Raw genomic sequence first — 20673 nt, forward strand, 5'->3', positions numbered from 1 at the left:
GGACCACATGCCCTGTATGGAAGAAAACCAAAATACATAGATGGGGGCTGCCCATGGAACGGCAAGGCTCTGAGTAATATCATTTCTATTTTTTTTCCACCCATGCCACCCCCTTTGCTGTGTAAAAGAGGGGTCATTGAATGCATTAGAGAGGTGTCCATGAAAGAGGGGGGGGGGGCATAATTTTTTATGGTTTTATAAGAGACCATCGAATTAGGGCAAAAGAGAGGATTTTCTTTTTCTGGTTTTTCTCTCGTTCAAAGCCGAGAAGAAAGAAATAGAAAGTGAGAGAGGAAGAAGAAGAAGAGGGAGGAATCCTGCCACCCTTGCCGGAATCCCACCACCTCAATACCCATTTCCCCTAATATCCAACCCCACTTCAACCCTCCCTATTCCAGCCATCTCCTCCGATCTCTCTGGCCGGAATCCGGCAAGACACCGGCCTCATCAACCCCATTCCCACCACCACGAACCACCTCAAACCCATTCTCCTTCTTCTTTCTTCTCTTATTCTCAAAACCCCTAAAAATCCAAACCCACACCCACCTCCTCCATCTTCTTCTCCACCGGAACTTTTCCACCGGAGCTTCTCCACCCCAGCCACTCTTCTTCGCCCAATCTAACCCCATCCCCATCTCCGGCCGCCTCCATTGAGCCACACCCAACCACCAACATCCATCACAGCCACCACCTCCACGAACCCCATCTCCGGTCCCCACTCCAGCCGCACCACCCCTTTCTTCTCCGGTCGGATTCTCACCGGAATCCGACCATCCGCCCATCTAAGCCACCATCACCACCCTTCTTCCACCTCCATCTTGTTTTTCTTCTTCTTCTTCTTCTTTTTCCCCATCTCCTACCTCACTCCTGCCGGAGCTCCAGCCAAATCCCACCGCCACCTCCAACCAGATTTGCAGACGCCTCCTCTCAGCCGCACCTCACTTCCATAACCACCATCACCAGCCATCTCTTCCACCTCTGTAACTCCGACCGCCATCTCCATTTACCGGCCATCTCCTCCGGCTCCATCTCTCCTACCTCCAAGTTCCGATTGGATTTTCACCCAAACCCTCATCATCAGCCATCTCTTCCACCTCTGTAACTCCGACCGCCAACTCCATCTTCTCCGGCCACTCTCACCAACTCCGGCCGACCACCACCTCTCTAAGACCCAAAACCCAAACCCATTTCAAATCTCATCAAACCCTCTTCAACTTTACTCTTTTTTTTTAGCAAAAATCAGAGCATCAGAGAGGGAGAAGAAATTGCAGAGAGGAAGAGAAATAGAGAGAGAGAGAGAGAGAGAGAGAGAGAGGGAGAGGAGAATCCGATCCTCTCTACCCATCTTCTCCGGTGGGTTCTTCACCGGAATCCGGCCGATATTCTTCAACCACCGCCGTCTCTACTTTCCGGGGAAAAGAAGGGAGGCTCAAGTCGGACAAAATTTTCCTAGAGCAAGGTGTTGTCAAGGACTCTTGGTGTCTAAATAAGGAAGAAGAGAGCTAGAATGGGGGTTTGTTAGCCATTTAAAGAAAAAGGGAGAAGAAAGAATAAGGCAAGCTTCATCGTAGAAAGGTATTAATCTCTAATATCTTCTACTTATCATTTATGCTTTTGTTTGACCTCTGGAATCAATTTTTTGCATGCCTTGGATTGTGGTGATTGATGCTTTGGTATAATTTTTTTTTTTTTTTTTGTAAAAGAAATCAGAGATGAGCTATGGTTACTCATTGGTTTGGCCATCAATTTATCCTTTGGCTGGGTATTGCAAGATCTGTAAATTGAATTCTTCTTCAGCTTTCTTAGTCACATTTCTGTGATTTGGTCCTCGAGAATGGATCAATTTGTTTCACTGCATTTTAATGGTGGTTTGGAGTTATTTATCCATGGGTTCTTTATCCAAAGGGTTTTCATGTTGAATGTATTTTCCTTCCTTTATTAGGATTATAATCTCAACTCCAAAAATAGAACCGAGTTCATAGCAATTTATGAAGGCACTACATGACCTTGAGTTTGCCGGCCCATTCATAGGTTGTATGAGTTACTGTGTTTGACAAAGAATATGACATGATCCTAAATACATATTTGATGTGATGCTCATATAGTTCCTGATCAAATTTTTTATTTTAACTCCAAAGGGTATCTGAGTTTGTATCGCAAGTAGGTGTTCAATGAAATATCAAGGTCTGATGGTGTTTATGTCATTGCTCATCATATGGCTGAATTTATGGGTTCCATGTTGTGGACCCCGATCCGAGAGAGGGGCGGCGGTGGGAGACGTGCCCCCACGCGCTAACAGTCTCTATGGATCATCCACGTGAATGGAGAGCTCTACTAAGGAACTCTCGAAAGAAATGTGCCCTCACAGCATGAGTGGCGATACAAAGGTGAGATACCTCTCGATTCGGGGACTAGCCCAGATTCGAGGCGTACCTTAAACAAAGAAGAGTCGCCATCCAAGGAAAAAGGCAAATGGGCCTTGGATCCCATACTATGCTCTGTTGCAACGGATAACCAGAGATATAAAATAAGGTTCGTGCCTGGTTACGAATTCGGAAGGTCTAAAGAGCACCTCATCCGCCCAAGTGCAAACACCTGGTCTCTTATGCCATTTACTTAATAATTTTGAAGAGCTTTGGGGGAAAATCATATGAAATGGGAATGAATATCTCCGAGAAGACGTCTATCTAATCATGCATGTCTCGGAGATGAAATCAAAGGCACACAAGATAAAATAAAAGAAACATGTGTCACCTAAGCATAGCTAGGTTATAAGTGACATGCCTAATGGGTGTCTAAGTTCTGATGAACAAACACATGCATGACATACCAAAAAAGTATAAGGTCTGCGCAATAAAGTAAGAAAACACTGCAAAACATAGAAAATGACTCGATACCATACAACCCTAAAACTCTAATCTATACCTAGGCCCGAGTCTTTAGATGATCTGATGTTCATCCAAAGAAGCCTACGTATCCCCGCCTCCACGGGAATCAAGGCAACGTAGTTCTTCGCACCTATTCTAAGCTATGATGCCTAAGACATCTAGACCTCTATCCTAGACTCGATCTAAAAGACCGGACTAGCTCTTAAAGCTTCTTATGTGATTATTTAAATTCCAATGAATTGTAGATTTTAGGACACCCTATATGTCCTAACTAAATGCATGTTAACCCTAAGCTAATGCAGGTGGTTCCTATAATCTAATGTGTAGCTAGGCTGTATATCCTAAGGAAAACAGTAGGATCTATCGCATCTTAGACCTAGTCATCAATTGGCAATGTGGATCGCCAACTGACCGGACGGAGGCGTAAAACTCCTAGCTAGGACTCACTCCTAACTCTAACACAAACAAATAAAACACACAACAAACAAACAACGAACGAGGGAGCAACTCCCGACTCAAAAACTCTCTAACTAGGACAACCTCCTAACTCTAAAGGAAGATCCTTTCGAAAAAAACAATATTTTGAAAGATTTTTGTAATTTTGAAAGATTTAAAATGCTTATTTTTAAAGGTTTGGCTGGACTTGGGATGTGGATTCCTAGCTGCACTACGTACCTCGTGGAAGAGGATCAAGCCAACGTAGTTCGGAACAGATTTCCTAACTACTACTAATGACTCAAGATTTTTGAGATTTTTGGTTTTTTAGATGTTTTTGTTGTTTTTAAGTATTTTTGACTCAAAGGGGACAAATCCTATCATCATAAGGGGAAGACAGGCTCCTGATATCCCGCAAAGGTTGGACAGCATCCTATGCTTTGCGGGGAAAAAGAACAGAAACACAGCTCTGCAAGGGTTGGACAGCATCCTATACCTTGCAAGAGTGGATAGAAAAAAAAACATGATACGATGAGAGGTTGGATAAAATCCTAACCCCTATGATGATAGGACTGACTCCTGAAAGAAAGACAGACTCTCTAGCTAAGGACAGACTCCTAGGCTAAGGACTGACCCTGAAAATAGGATTCTAAGAAGGAGGTGCTAATGAGACAAAGCCTGTCTCCTAAAAGAAAAAGAGATAAAGAAGGGTGCTAGTGAGACTATCAAGATAAAATAAAACTCACAAGTAATGAGGAAAAAAGAAACCTTGCGCATATTTAGCAAAGGTAAAACACCCAGCCGGGCCGGACAGCTACCTAGCCCTAGGGTGCAACAAATGTGCTACCCAATACCCATAAGGGTAAGGGGTATGTTGCCAAGCCGAGCAAGGTGTTCTTCCAAAAACCAAAAGACGCACAAAGAGGAGGGTTTAAGACCTATGAGACTAGAGGTAGTCTTCTAGAGGTTAACTCAGGTTGATTCATTAATGAGACAATGCCTGTCTCCAAAGATTTGGATCTAAAAGACTAGGCAAGTCCTTTGAGAAAATAGAATGCTATTCGGACTGTGCAAGTCCCCTAGAGATGGGCTTGGGCTAGCGCCTTCATCGCCCTTTCAACGAGAGGGAATTCTAATATCAAAGAATTTTAACAAAATCTATAAGACTGTGTTAGTCTATCAAAAAGAGAAGAAAGGCTACCAGATAAACGCAAATTTTATTCTAAGAATAAATCAAGTGCTAAGCAAATAAGAATATACAATCTAATGGCAATCATAAAATGATAAATAACATTAATTAGTCCAGACCAGCCGCTGGATAGCCTAATAAAGTAAAACAATATCAAAACACTTCAAAACCAACCACAAACCCCAATACGGGGACTCCAATGAAATCAGATGATGCCAAAGTAATCATCTGATATCATATACACATTATAATATTTCTAATCCCGCCTTGAGATCAGACAGTACTCATGTCGATAATATCGAATAGAGTAGTCATCTGATCTCCTTCTTCGTATTTAAACAATTTATTTAAATAAAAACATCTAAAAATGGGCTTAGGCTATCGCCTTCATCGCCTTATTCTAAAAGACAATAAGTAATGATCCACAATGAACAGCAGCTATATATTTGTGAAAACAATCAAAGGGCAGCATTTATTATAAAATCATGGGCAGCAAGTAATGAATTATCGATGAACAGTAGCTATGTATTTGTGAGAACAACTAAGGGGGCAGCAGCTATAGGCTTTTAAACTATCACAAATCATAACTATAAGGTGCATAAGATTGTGGTGAGACAGCAACAAGATGCTTTTAAATTCAACCAAAAACACAAAAGTAGAGTACATAAACCTGTAAAACAGCAGCTATATAGTGCCGACTATGAAGAGAAAATCCTAAGCTTTATGTAACGTGTAATGCAAATATTTAAGAGTGTTCTATTCAATCCAAAAGAGATTCAGGTTAAGCAAGCAAGCTGAGTTTATACAATTAAGTTGGATAGTAAGCAGTGGACAACAGTGGACAGCATTTATGTGCGAAAATGGATAGCAAACAATGGACACTAGTGGACAGCAGTTGTGTGCGAAAATGGATAGCAAACAGTGGGCACTAGTGGACAGCAGTTATGTGCGAAAATGGATAGCAAACAGTGAGCACTAGTGGACAGCAGTTATGTGCGAAAAATGAATAGCAGATAATGGACACTAGTGGACAGCAGTTATGTGCGAAAATGGATAGCAAACAGTGAGCACTAGTGGACAGCAGTTATGTGCGAAAATGGATAGCAGATAAGCGCTTTTTAATTCATCTCAAAATCACAATTTCAAAGTGATGAAACTACGGGCAGCATCTGTGCATAGTGCATAACAGATATGTGCTTTTACTCGAACTAGAATCATAACTGTAGAACATACAATCTGTTAGACAGTGATGGACAGTAGTCTTATGCAGTAATGGACAGCAGTCTTATGCAGTAATCAATCATAGAATATAGCTAAATCTGTAGAGCAGCAATTCTATCCTTCAAGGCGAAAAGGAATCAAAATTAGAGAGTATGAAAGCCTAAGAGACAGCAACTATGCTATTTAGGATAGTAACTATGCAATTTAGGACAGTAACTGTGCGACTTAGGATAGCCATTATTCAATGTAGGACAGCAACTATGGACAGCAGCTATGGGCATTTTCATGACTGCACAAAAGAGAAGGAGCTTCTACTGATGTATAATTATAAAATTCACCAAGAAATAACTTACAATGATATTACTGAAGACATAGCATATCAATTAGAAATATGCATTTAATAATCTATTTATGCTGACATTATCCCCAAAATAATAAAAATAAAGAATTATCTTTAAAACAAAATAGGAAAATAATGAAACCTTATTGAACATTTAAACATTGAGTTTGACCATAAAATGATTCCTACAAATTAAAGTTAACCATGTCATATCTCTGTTGATGACATCACAGACCTTATGTTATTGTTAACTCAATATGCTTATGAATCAAAAGGATACAGGTAAACATCCATGTCTTCCCCAAAATTGTATTTTCCTACTAGTACTAAATCATATCAGTTAACCACCAAGGCTAAATATGATGTTCTCATGTTATGATCAATCACAATCATATCATTACCTTCATAAAGAGTGTAAAACAAATCCATGGACATATTTCATTCCCTTGACCTTCCTTATATTGTATTGATCCTAATGAGTAAATTTATGGCTTTTACTAAATTCTAATGATGCAAATAACAGTAGACTTATCAAGACAATCAAACAAAAGAGATGGGAAACTTATTGAAGTAAGAAAATGCAAGCCTATTAGATAAAGTCATGCACAATATGGATTGGCAAATTGACTACATTCCAAATTCACTTGGATGCACATATTGAGAAACGAGGTCAAAATAAATAAAAAAAATTATAAAGGGGGAAGACCAAATCTTTGCTCTGTGATTTTCAAATACATGCTCAGGGACTAAAACTGTGATAAAACGAAACCTAAAAGAAAATTCCTATATTTGTATAGTTTAGACAAATACCTCGAGAATCCCAAAACTAAAATGAAATCAACGTACTAGAAAACAGGAAATTAAACTCAAATCCTTTAAGGCCATTCGACAAACAGTGCATAAGCAAACATTTTTAAAAAAAAAAAAAAATTTCATCTTTAAACCATTTTCGACATCAAATACTTTCCTTTTGATTAATCAGACAATATTGATCCCAAACAACACAATGTGCGGTGAAGACATTCAAATGACCTAAGCTAAAACGAGGCATGAATAAAAGAAAGTCCTTCAATGATCATTTTTTCCAAAAGTCCATAATTTGTTTGCTATGTGAGCAAGCATTTGAACCAAATTAACTCCTAAATATCTCAAAGGTGCACAGATCTTGTATTACACATTAGCTTCTTTTAAAAATAAAATAAAAATCTACATTAAAAATCGATCAAGATAAGATAAAATCAAGCAACTAAGTTCTAATCTAAGGGTATTAGAACTCATATGATTCATAGATCAGAATTAGCATCAATACATCCATTCATAATCTAATTAAGCATCAGAAATTGTTCTTTTTTTTTTTTTAACGAAATTAGAGAATATATATATATATACACAGGATCAATACACCAATTATAAAATCGAAAATTAAGAAAAATTAAAGCATTACCTGAAGTATTCTAGAAGACTCAAAGCAACTCGCTAAGATAAACAGTAGAATTACAAGATCACTATCTCCGATGAAAATGACGATTTATTTTGGCTTCGGTCTTTGCTTTCCTCCTTCGATTATACACTGCTTTAACAATATCTCTGTTTGATCTATTGATGATTGATCGAGACTCAAGAAAATTGGCCAAAAGATAAAGAAAGTCACTGTATCTTCAGATCTGAGAAAAGAATAGCTCGACTGAACCCTAGATGACTAGATCTAAAGTTTAAATGGTTCGATTCAAGCAAAGGACGATCATATCTATGATTTAAGGTTTCTACTAGTCGATTTTAAGATCTGAAATCCTAAAAATGAGAAGAAGAAAAAGTTAAGGTAAGCAAAGAATGAAGGAAATCTAGGCCAGAGCTCCGGTGCGTCTGCCGGAAAATGCTGATCGGAGAAGAAAATGAACATACAGCTAGGGTTTCAACGATGGTTCCTCCTTTCTCTCTCTCTTATTTTTGCTCTGCTCGATCTGCAGATCCCTCTCTGATTTTCTCTGTGAAAGTCGGAGAAGAATACGTCAGACGGAGCTCCGATGAACTCACCGGAGAAGGTGACCGGAAAAAAAAAGTTTGAGAGATGATCTCAAAGATCTGCTGAAAGAATGGATCGAATAGTGAAAAGATGAAGGATGCGATCGGATCTCCGGCGATCACCGATGGAGGAGATAAAAAAAATCCCTCTCCTCTCAGATCTGGTTTTCCCCCAAAATCTCAGACAAAAATCAGAGAAGAGAAAAAAAAAAGAAAAAACCCCTCTCTCCCTTCTGCACGAAATTTTTTTTTTATAAGAAAAATATAGGCTGCTGATATTGACACTCCAACTTTTGATGAGCGCACGGTTGCGCAAAGAAATGATAGGCGCGCGATTTTGCGCGTCCTATATGGTTAAATTCAACCCTCCCCAGGATAAACTCACCCCCCTTTTTCTGGTTTACACAACGGTCCTTTCTCGGCTTGTTCGCTGGGCAAACGCATTCGGAATTCAATGAAATTTTGCAGGGGCCTTGGCGGAACCCTAAGCTAGCTTGGGGTGAAATTTGGGGTTCTCTCTCATTTATTTGATGAGGCTTTGCTCAAACATGAAGGGATTAGGGCACGGTCAAAATGGGGTGTCTACAGATGCCCCTCTTTGGCAGAGCGTGCTTGTCGCGCGAATGTCAAAGCTGAACTGACAGCACATTTTGACTGGCCCAAGATTAAAGAGTTTAAAATTTTTGATTTTTTTGATTTTTGAAAATGTTATCCACAAGATACATGGTGAAATAGCCTTTCACCAGACTCTGACTCTGCAAACGCTGGTGAGATAGCCTCTCTCCAACTCTTAACTCAGTACATATTGACGAGATAGCCTCTCTTGCAAAACATTAAATGACAGATTTGATTGTAAATGATCTTGAAATTTGGAGAGAAAATGGATTTGAATGCCGTGTAGAAACGGACTTGAATGCCATGTGAAAATGGACTTGAAATGACTTTGGATGCCGTGTGAAAACGGACTTTGAATGCCATGTGAAAATGGACTTGAAATGACTTTGGAGGCCGTGTGAAAACGGACTTTGAATGCCATGTGAAAATGGACTTGAATGCCAAATGGTGAAAGAAATGACCAAACTCCAAATCGCGGAGCTATTGGCGAAAACAACTTTTAAAATCTTTCAAATGGTGAAAGAAAAGACCAAACTCCAAATCGCGGAGCCATTGGCGAAAACAACTTTTAAAATCTTTCAAATGGTGAAAGAAAAGACCAAACTCCAAATCACGGAGCCATTGGCCAAAACAGCTTTTAAAATCTTTCAAATGGTGAAAGAAAAGACCAAACTCCAAATCACGGAGCCATTGGCGAAAACAGCTTTTAAAATCTTTCAAATAGTGAAAGAAATGACCAAACTCCAAATCACGGAGCCATTGGCGAAAACAGCTTTTAAAATCTTTCAAATAGTGAAAGAAATGACCAAACTCCAAATCGCGGAGCCATTGGCGAAAACAGCTTTTAAAATCTTTCAAATGGTGAAAGAAATAACCAAACTCCAAATCGCGGAGCCATTGGCGAAAACAGCTTTTAAAATCTTTCAAATGGTGAAAGAAATAACCAAACTCCAAATCGCGGAGCCAAAGGCAGAAACAGCTTTTAAAATCTTTCAAATGGTGAAAGAAATAACCAAACTCCAAATCGCGGAGCCAAAGGCAGAAATATTTTTTTTTTTATGAAAGGAAAATTCATTGAAATGATTGAAGATATGACCAACTTTGATCAATTTCACAAGGTGAATAAGTCATTCTTTGTCAAGAATGATTGAAAACGTATGATCTTTGCTGAAGATAAAACTCAAAAAACTTGAAGAAAATTTCAGGTAATGACCCTTTTAAAATAAGTGAAAAAAAAAAGCATTTTGCTGAGGGTTTGACGATTGCAGGAGCAAATTCTAGACTCCGCTAGGGATAAGATTTTCTGAAAACTGGGCTTCAAAAGAAAAGATTGCACTCAAACTTCTCTGGTTTTCTTTTGCTGAGAATAGTTATCCCAGTTATCATCACGCTTGATATCTTTTATGACGTAAGTCATAAAAGATGCCCCTAGTATGAAATACTTCCATGACAGATTCATAAGAGAGCAAATCACAGGAAATGGTCAAAAATTTTCATTTCATTGAATATCTGAGGTTATAAAGCTTTCAGGTTTACAACAGGCTATATCTGCCCGACAATTGCCTTTCAATTCTAACGATCTCTGCCATTTCATATGGGCTTGAAAGCCTGCCATATGGACTTGAGAATCAATCATCTTCTGAACTTCACTCTGCTGCGCATCTCCCTTGAGGGGATACAAATTCATCATTTTTTTTTTTTTTTACCACCCCAGCCTTGGGAGGAATATTAACCACACAGGACTCTGGAATTTGACCTTGACTCGACATAGAAAAAGACTTGGACAACCAGCAAATGAGAACTTCGACGGGCACAATGACTTAAACTCTAAGAGAGACTGAATCTGCTTCTTAGTCTGATAAGTATTTTTAAAATGGTACAGTCTACCACTCTTAAAATCTTTTGAAAACCGTATTTAAAGGTGTTTCATTCCTTTTTCCGGTATTTTCATCATGGTTATTATTCCCTTGGATTGCTTAGTCTTAACCCCTTAGCCTTGAGAGTGTCAGAAGAATTTCTGTCGGTGCTTACTCAGACTTTGAAGTAGTGCCGCCGAAGAAATGAAAGTCTTGCTGGCTTTCAGAGGTTTTGTCCTTTATGAAGTCACTGCCATGACCAAATTGCCTTTTCAGGTTTTCGATTTGGCGGACCGTATGCCTTAATTTTTGCCTAAGCCGCCCTTTCAGGTTTTCAGCTTAGCGGGCGAATGACCCTAACTTTTGCCTAGACCGCCCTTGCGGGTTTTCAGTCTAGCGGGTCTAAGACTCCATTATTTTTTTATTTTCTTTCTGTTTCTCTACAAACTTGGGCTTAAGTACACCATAAGGACTTTTAGGTAGGCTTGGGTTCAAACAGGTTAACATTTGGTAAGTTTTCATGTATTTGACCGAATCTGGCCCTCCAGACTGCCTACGTATCCCCAAAGAAATGGGAATCAGGTCCGCGTAGTTCGCCCATTTGGGTTTCAAAAATTGTTTATTTTGTTCTTTCTTTCCTCTTTTTTTTACGGATTTGAAAGGTTTGAAGGATTTGACCGAACCCGAATTGATCAGGCTACCTACGTACCCTGTAAAGAGGGATCAGGTCATGACGTAGTTCAGGTTATTATCTTTTATAACGCAAGTCATAAAAGATGCCCCTGGTTTGAGTTTATCAAAGAATGAAAGTTTTTTTTTTTTTTTTTTATTTAGGCCCAAAGTGTTTGCAAATGGTTTTTGACTTTGAGGTTGTTGGCTTTTGAGCTCTGATCGATCAAAGACGGCCTCCTGGTGTATCTAAGCATAGTACTTTTTTAGTTGGTCCAGGTTTGTAGGTTCTGTTAATTTTTCTCCATTTTCATTGAGGAGTCTCACGGCTTTTCCAGGCAGGACTTCATCAACAATGTAAGGACCAGACCAATTTGGTCTGAACTTCCCTCTGGGATCAAACACCGGTGCCCTGTAAGACTTCAAGACGAGATCTCCTGGCTTCAACTCTCGGACCTTGACTTTCTTATTGAAGGCTCTTTCGATTCTTCTCTGATACCCTTGGATGTGATACAAGGCTCTCAACCTCTTTTCATCAATCATCTGTAATTCCTGATGTCTAGCTCTTGCCCACTCAGACTCTGACAGATTCGCTTCCATCATAACTCTTAGGGACGGGATTCTCACTTCAACAGGGAGGACTGCTTCCATTCTATACACTAGAGAATATGGAGTTACACCTGTAGAGGATCTGATCGATGTCCTGTAAGCCCATAAAGCAAAAGGAAGTTTGTTCGACCAGTCCTTATAAGTCTCGGTCATCTTACTGATTATGACCTTGATATTCTTATTCGCTGCCTCTACAGCCCCGTTTGTCTGCGGTCTGTAAGGAGATGACTTATGATGCTTGATTTTAAACTCTTCGCACAGGTGCACTACCTCTTTCTTGAAATGAGATCCATTATCAGAAATCAATTCATGAGGTACTCCATATCTGCAAATGATATTCGCACGGATGAACTTCGCAACTGTATTGGAAGTTATGGAAGCATATGAAGCAGCTTCTATCCATTTCGTGAAATAATCAATGGCCACCAAGATGTACTCGTGCCCACTTGACGATTTGGGATAGACTTTGCCAATGATATCAATTCCCCATACTGAGAACGGCCACGGCGAGGTCATAGAATGCAGCTCCGACGGAGGCACATGAATAAGATTCGCATATACTTGGCATTTATGACATTTCTTCACGAATGCGAAACAATCTGTTTCCATTGAGGGCCAATAGAAACCAAGTCTAAGGATTTTCCTTGACAGCATTTTTCCATTCATGTGAGGACCACAAACACCTTCATGTGTTTGTTCTATGAGCTCTGCAGCCTGATCTTCATCAACACACAGAAGCTGAATACCGTCAAATGACCTTCTGTACAACTCTTCACCACAAATGATGAAGTTGGCAGCGAACTTCTGAAGAGTTTTCCTCTCTTTGCTGGAAGCTTCAGGCGGATGCCCCTTGCCTGAAATGAAATTTCTGATATCTGTATACCATGGCTTTCCATCTGGACACCTGGCAGATATTTCAATGGCATTCACATGTGCTGGAGCCCATTGCAACCTTACAGCTAAAGGTTGAACCTCCATTGTAGCAGAAATGTCCAACATTGATGCCAGGGTGGCTAAAGCATCAGCAAAGTGATTCCTCGTCCTCGACAGATGAGTAAAGGTGACACTCCTGAACTTTTTGACCAGAGATTCGAGATAAGTGTGATATGAGATCAACCTCGCCTCTTTTGTCTTCCAATCCCCATTTATTTGACAGATGATCAGGATTGAATCTCCAAATACATCGATGTCTTGAATTCGCAAAGCTAATGCTGCCTCAAGTCCTGCGATGCATGCTTCATATTCAGCCATGTTATTGGTGCACTCAAATTGCAACTTGATGGATAACGGAATGTACTCCTTCTTTGGAGATACCAAAACAGCCCCTATTCCTTGACCATGATTATTGACAGCTCCGTCAAAGTACATAAGCCATTTGGAACTCGGAATCTCTTCTTCAATGTCCATAATTTCTTCATCAGGAAAATCAGCCTTCAGAAAAGCATTCTCTTCAACAGGAGCATCAGCCAGCTGCTCAGCGATGACCCGTCCCTTAATTGATTTCTGGGTGACATAAGTGATGTCAAACTCAGACAGTAATAGCAACCATCTGGCTGTTCTTCCAGTAAGAGCGGGTTTTTCGAACAAATACTTCAACGGATCCATCCGTGAGAGCAAAAATATCTTGTTCGACAGAAGATAATGTCTAAGCCTTTGAGTCGCCCAGACCAATGCTAAACACGTCTTTTCCAAGACAGTGTACTTGATTTCATACTCCAACATTTTCTTACTGATGTAGTAAATGGGCTTTTCTTTCTTAGACCCTGCCTCCTGCTGAGCAAGCATACAACCCATTGCTGTATCTGTGATGGACAAATACATCAACAATGGTTGATCAGGAATGACTGGGGATAAGACAGGAGGCAAAGACAAACATTGCTTGACTTTTTCAAATGCTTCCTGACATTCTTCATTCCATTTCTTAGAGGAATTCTTTTTCAATAACTTGAAGATGGGTTCACACGTCATAGTTAAATGAGATATGAATCTCCTCAAGTATTGCGCTTTGCCAAGAAATCCACGAATCTGCTTTTCTGTCTTTGGTGGTTGCATTTCTTGGATAGCCTTGATCTTCTGAGGGTCCACTTCGATTCCTCTTTCACTGACCATGAATCCAAGCAACTTCCCTGACGTGACCCCAAATACACATTTATTAGGGTTCAAGCGAAGCTGAAACTTTCGGATTCGCTCAAAGAACTTTCTCAAAGCGACTGTATGCTCTGGCCGAGTCCTGCCTTTGACAATCATGTCATCTACATAGACCTCGACCTCCTTATGAATCATGTCATGAAGAAGAGTAGTCGCGGCCCTCTGATAGGTGGCACCAGCATTCTTGAGACCAAATGGCATTACTCTGTAGCAATATGTCCCCCACTGAGTAATAAATGCCGTCTTCATCATGTCCTCAGGCGCCATTTTGATCTGGTTATACCCTGAGAATCCATCCATAAAGGATAAAAGTGCATGCCCAGCGGTATTGTCAACCAGGAGATCAATGTTCGGAAGTGGAAAATCATCTTTCGGACTGGCCTTGTTCAGATCTCTGAAATCGACACACATCCTGACTTTCCCGTCCTTCTTGGGCACCGGTACAATATTTGCAAGCCATTCAGGGTACTCGACTACTTCGATGAATTTCACTTCGAGTAGTTTCTTAACCTCGTCATGAACTTTCAACTCCCATTCTGTTTTAAGTTTCCGGAGTTTTTGCTTCTTAGGCTTGATGCCAGGGATTAGAGGTAATTTGTGTTGGACAATATCCTCGCTCAATCCCGGCATGTCGTCGTAAGACCAAGCAAAAACCTCCTTAAACTCTTTTAGCAAGGTGATTAATTCTTCACGCTCCTCAGGAGATAAAATTTTGCCAATTCGTATTTCCCGAATTAAGGTTTCATCACCTATATTTACCGTTTCAATTTCCTCTTCAAGTGGTTTAGCTCGGTGACTCTCCTCTTGTTGAATCATATGCTTGATTTCAAGGGGAGTTTCATCGGCTTCCTCATTAGAGGGGGAGTCTTGATTATCATTATTAGTTACTTGATCAAGTTCAGAAGCAGAATCAGCAGAAGAGACAAGTACAGGAATATAAGCAAAAGAGTCTTTTATTTCGTCAGAATCAATGATTACATCAGATGACTCGCCCACATCAGGCGTTACAGACTCTGAAACAGAATGAAAAAATAAGTCGACATCAGTATCGACACAACCAGAAATATACACAGACGAAGAATCAATGAATACGTCCTCAGACTTGGACTCGACACCATCAAGGACAGACTCGTCATCCACTCCAGAGGTAGACCCGACCTCTACAGTACCTGCATCAAAAGAAAAGTTAGAAATGACAGACTCTGGGACGGACTCAGAAACTGACACAAATTTTGAAACAACTGACTCTTTTGAAGAGACTGGAGTATACTGAAGGACTACTTGGGGTATAACCTGTGAGGTCCAGTTATCCAGAGGTCCCTCGGCTGGGGTGATATAGTCCTCTGGGTTCACAAAAGGTGCGTCTCTTCCAATCATAGCAATGACCGGTGCCTCAGTTTGAAACAAAGAATTCAGGAGTTCTGGCTCAAAGTTCTCAACCCAGTCTGAGTCTGGTTCCTCTGTCACTACTGCCTCTGTAATCTGCTTACTGTAAAATTCTGCTGGCAGCTCATATGCAAAGAAAATCTCAAGACCCGGCAGCTTGGTCCCATTCTCATCATACCATGGCTCTGAGAAACCATAATAAGGGCAATCAGCTCCCTCTTTTCGGAATCTACCATTCATGACTTTGCTGAAAGGTCCCATTGGAAACTCTAAACCTTTGCGGCGACATTCTGCCCATTTAAACATGTAGGCTCTCATTTCTTGCACCTCCTTGCGAGTCGGCTTGTATCCCAACCCAAACAACCCATCAGATGCTTTCAACTCGGGCCGCTCAATCGGACCCTGCATATTCTTTCCCAAACCTGCCCCTGGGAGATACCCAAATCGGCGCATCATCTTGACTACCCGAGTATTAGTGCTAGAAAGAAACATAATTTCTTCATTCATAGCTTCTTTCATGGTGATAGCTGAAACCTCCACTGAAAATCCTGTCAGACTGATATCTCTTGTATTTTCAGTAACAAGCTCTTGAGATATTTGTCCGACTTCTGGCTCAGGATCTCCTTTAACTGTGATCACCCGATTGTTTCGAATGAATTTCAGTTTTTGATGAAGTGTGGAAGGGATAACTCCAACCTTGTGCAGCCAAGGTCGACCAAGCAATAGACAAAAAGAAGTCTTGATATCCAACACCTGAAATTCAATGTCAAAGGTTTCTCCTCCAATGACAATCTCAGTAGCCAAGGTTCCAATAACGTCCCTTCGGGTTCCATCATATGCCAGTATACCCTGCTCAGACGGAATGAAGTCTTCAGGCCCAAACCCCAGAGTAGTGGCAGTGCTCAAAGGACACACGTTCAAAGCTGACCCATTGTCTACCAGTACTTCTGATACTTTCTTCTGATTGCAAAGCAGGGTAATCTTGAGAGGACGAGTATGATCCTTTCCTTCTGAAGGCAAGTCCTCATCTGAGAAAGATAAGGCTTTTGAAGCCTTGGTCATGGCCACCAAACCGACCAGCTCGTCAGGAGTGATCTCAACTGATACCTGGGACGAGTTCAATTCACGAAGTACACCCTGTCTGTGCTTCGGCGATGCCATCAGTAAACCCCAAATTGAAACATTAGCTTGGGTTTTCTTAAGCTGATTCAGTAGGTTATCTTCCTCTTCATCAAGTCTTTGTTTCTGCCTCTGACTGTCAACCCCTCTTGCAACTTCAGCGGGATTTTCAACTCTAAGCTCAGCTGGTTTGAAGACTCGTCCACCCCGTGTGACGTGGCGGAGTTCATCACATTGATCGTTCAGGAGCAACAAATCTTCATCTTCCATTCTAAGGATGTAAGGGGTTTTTATCTCTTCTTCCTCATCATCACTCACCCTTAAGACATATAGAGATTCAGAATTTTTCTCCTCCTCTTCACACTGGAAAACATGTGACTGGTTTGATGGCCCAGCCACATCAGGGTCATTCCAGGATAAAACATATGGCCTTTCAGATTCTGCCCACTGATTTTCTTCTTCAAATTTCCAGACATAGGGTTCTTCGGATTCCACAGCACATATGAAGGAAGCCGGATCAATGACAGACTCCTCGGCGCAAATGACATTGACCGAGGATGGAGGCGGCATTGCATGCGTAGGAAGGGGGTTTCTAGTTACATTTGGTAACTCGATTGACAGTTCCTTCCTATCGATCATGTTCTGAATTTGGTGTTTCAAAGCTAAACACCTATCAGTAATATGGCCAGTGTTGCGATGATAATCACAGAACTGATCCTCTCTCCAAGATCTCGGCAATGGGTTGGGAGGAGGCTTAATGTCAGGCAGCTTGATCTTCCTGTCTTTTAACAGCTTCTTCAAAGCTACGGACAAAGAATAGGGAAGAGGATCAAAATGACGAGGAGGTTTCTGCTCCATCGGCGGCCTTCTCACTTCAGTGACTACCCTGGGTGAAGGTCTGACATAATTAACATTATGTACTTCTTTCGGCGCTATCACAGGTCGCTTCCCTTCTCTGACATCAGATGGAATTCTTGATCTTAGGCCTTTAGCCAATGCATCTTCTATCTGGGTCCCAGTCTTAATGAGATGATTGAAATCAAGGAAATACTGAATAGCCATATGATGATAATATTGCGGCGACAGATTTTTCACCACAATCTTGATTTGATCCTCATCTGAAAGACGATGAGTCATTTGCGCTGCTTTCCTTCTCCATCTGCGGATGAAGGAAGTAAAAGTTTCATTATGGCCCTGCTTCAAAGCCTTGAGATCTCTTTTGGTCACATCGATCCCCTCCTCCATGGAGAATTGTTCGACAAACCTATTTGCAATATTCTCTAGAGTTCTGATCTCTTCTGACTTTAGGCTCAGGAACCATTTCTTAGCTGTTCCAACAAGGGATCTAGGGAATAGAAGAGCAACTTGCTCTGGAGATAAACCATGTTGTTGTAGAAGTGGAAGAACTGACATCAAATGGCTCTTAGGACACCCGGTCCCATCATATTTATCCATGTCCGGAACTTTGAATCTAGGGGGCAATGTGACTCCTGGATATAACATAAAATCAGCCATGTTTAACTTTTTCGGGCCTTGAAATTTTATGTTTTCCATCTCCTGGGCCAGCTTATCCATTCTGTCCGCTATCGCTTTGCCCTCATTGGCTCTATCTATATTAGGATGATAATTCTCTTCTGCATACTGCCCATCTTCGAAATCGTCTTCGACATTCAAAACTGCAGGCCTGGCCATTGCAGGAGGGGGAGGGGGTATAGCTGAAGGGTGCTGAGCTACATGCTCCTTAGAGGTAGATTCTCTATCATTTTTCAGACGGGCTATCTCCTCATTCATGTTATTCATCTGTTTAAGCATAGCCTTCATCATCTCACTCATCTCAGCTATAGCGTTTGCAGATTCAGCCATCTGTTCTGGAGTAAATTGAACGGGCGAAGGGATTTCCTGGATATTGGAGAAAGGTAATGCAGGGGAGGTAAAAGAAATTGGTGAGGAAGAAAAACGACTCAGCCTGGAATCAGCGGACTGACGGGACCAGGTTGATTTTGAAACGAGGATTTTCTTAGGAGCAATGGCTGCTCAATCAAGAATCCTGATATGGAAATATAAACACTAGATTAAAATTTTGATAATCGAGATAAACTATTTTGATCAAATAATGACAAAAGAGACAAAAACACACTGTGGTACCCTGATCCCGCGAGAGGGGTGTGGGGCGCGAGCCGCCGCTCTCTCTCTCTTGGTCTCTCGTATCCACGCGATTGGCGTGTGCATTTTATTATTGATTTGAATTAATCTTTCCTGTGAACTTGGGATCACTAAGGCAATCCGAATTCCACACGAAAGAGACTGACAGAGTCGCCACCTAGATGTGGGATCTAGGACCCGTAATTAACCAGAAATCTAGACTCGCTACCTGGTTACGAGAATGGAAGGTATGGGGAGTTATCCACCACATGCACCATTCTTGCCCGATAATCGGTCTTCGATTCCAAAAGCTAACTCTTTTAAATTTATTTTAAATGGCTCATTCAACTCTATGTTAATGTGCGAACTAAGTGACATGCATCCTATGATCTAATTTCAATGTGAATCCTAAATGTGTATCTTGATTTATTAATTTGTCTGGATTCAATCTAAGTGAAAGTTCCCCTAAAATTCTAATTTCATGGAAAGTCCTAAGTGATTTGATTAAGCATTTACAAGAAAATTAATATACAAAACACCACAATTTGTTTGTGGTGCCGACTCGCGGGTGGTATGCCATCAGACATCCAAGCTGCCTACGTACCCAAGCCTCACTGGGATCAGAGTCGACGTAGTTCGGTGCACCTAAGCTAAGTTACATATGCCTAACTCAACTAAGACACCGACCTAGACGGGATTGACTGTTTCAACAGTTTTAGGAGAAGTTATTTAATTCAAGTTGAAGATTTTATTATCTTAGGATTTCATCTAAGATGCTATATGATTCTCATCTAAATGCAAATGGTCCCTTAGACTAATGCAGGTTTGCCTTACATCCTAGTTTACTAGGCTTGTCCTAGGGAAAGATTGGGTGACTAGTGTAACTAGACCTATGGCACGGTTGCTATACATAGCAAGCGTCCGTGATGAGGCCGGACTCCTGACTCTAGGACTCCCTAAAACCTAAGACTCCCTAAAACTTAGGACACGACACGACACGACACCAGTGTTCCTAAATTGGGCTCTAAGGGTTCCTAAAGGAATTTTGAATCCACCGGCTCTTGGGAATCTCGAATTCTTTTGGGTTTGTGGAAACTTTTAGAGTTTTCTTGAAGCTTTTATTATCTGAAGGTATTTAGTGTGTTTGGTAGCTTTTAAAGTTGTTTATTTAGAAGGTTTTAGTTTCATTTGAAATTTTTAGTGGTCTTTTGGTTAATGGCTTTTAACGGATTTTTATCAGTGGATTTTAAATGGGTGAATTTTAGTTTTGTTAATTTTAGGTTGGATGTACTTTAGATTAATGTCTTTCGATTTTGGTTTGGAAAATGACGTTAACACAACCAAGTTTTGACAATTGCACAAATTCGACAAACCATTGACCATTAAAAGATCTGACAAATGCAGCCCACTAAAACTGTCGTAACTCTTTAACCGCTTGGCCAAATTCAACGTACAAACATGCGTTGGAAAGATCTTTTATAGGGCTACAACTTTGTAGTTCTCCATTGTTTGTAAATCTGTGATTTAGAGGTTCGAATTTGTGTTGCAAACAAAAGGACAGCAACATTAAACTGGAAATGCCTAAAGGTGTGCCGCAACCATTTTGGACTTAACTTTTTAACCGCTCGCTGTCTGATCTAGCACGAATACTCGTTGGAAACGGCACAAAAATATCTACGACTTTGTAGTTAACCATTTCCCACGATTCTGTTGTTTAGAGGTCGAAAAATCTGTTTAAAGTCTAACAGCTAGCACTATGACGGGAATGATATTGGCACCCCCATGTTTTCTTTTGATAGTTCTTATTTTTTTAGTGATTAAAAGACGGTGAATATGAAAAATGGCTTGAATGGGCCTGAGATTAGATTCAAATGGGACGTTTGAAAAAGGGGTTGTTTTTATCTACTTGGCAAGGTGGGGTATGGATATTGGGTTCTTGAGATTGAGTGGGGGCTGTTGTTATCAAATTGGAGTGGGGGCTGTTGTTATCAATTGAAAGATGGAGGTTTTGTAAGCCAAATTAAATGGGTTTTG

General features: G+C 40.7%; 1 protein-coding gene across 1 annotated transcript; it reads right to left on the reverse strand.

Annotated features, from left to right (window-relative positions):
- Positions 1–15152: 15152 nt before the first annotated feature.
- Positions 15153–18297, reverse strand: LOC143859385 (uncharacterized). Its single transcript, XM_077370102.1, has 4 exons — positions 17725–18297; positions 16642–17517; positions 16168–16485; positions 15153–15161 (listed from the first exon to the last, which is right to left on the reverse strand). Exons 1-4 carry the CDS (start codon positions 18295–18297, stop codon positions 15153–15155), a joined length of 1776 nt encoding a protein of 591 aa, XP_077226217.1.
- Positions 18298–20673: the final 2376 nt, after the last annotated feature.

This window comes from Tasmannia lanceolata, unplaced genomic scaffold (genome assembly GCF_043159265.1).
Source record: "Tasmannia lanceolata isolate RefF3 unplaced genomic scaffold, GAP_Taslan_0.1 ptg000029l, whole genome shotgun sequence".
Lineage (NCBI taxonomy): Eukaryota > Viridiplantae > Streptophyta > Magnoliopsida > Canellales > Winteraceae > Tasmannia > Tasmannia lanceolata.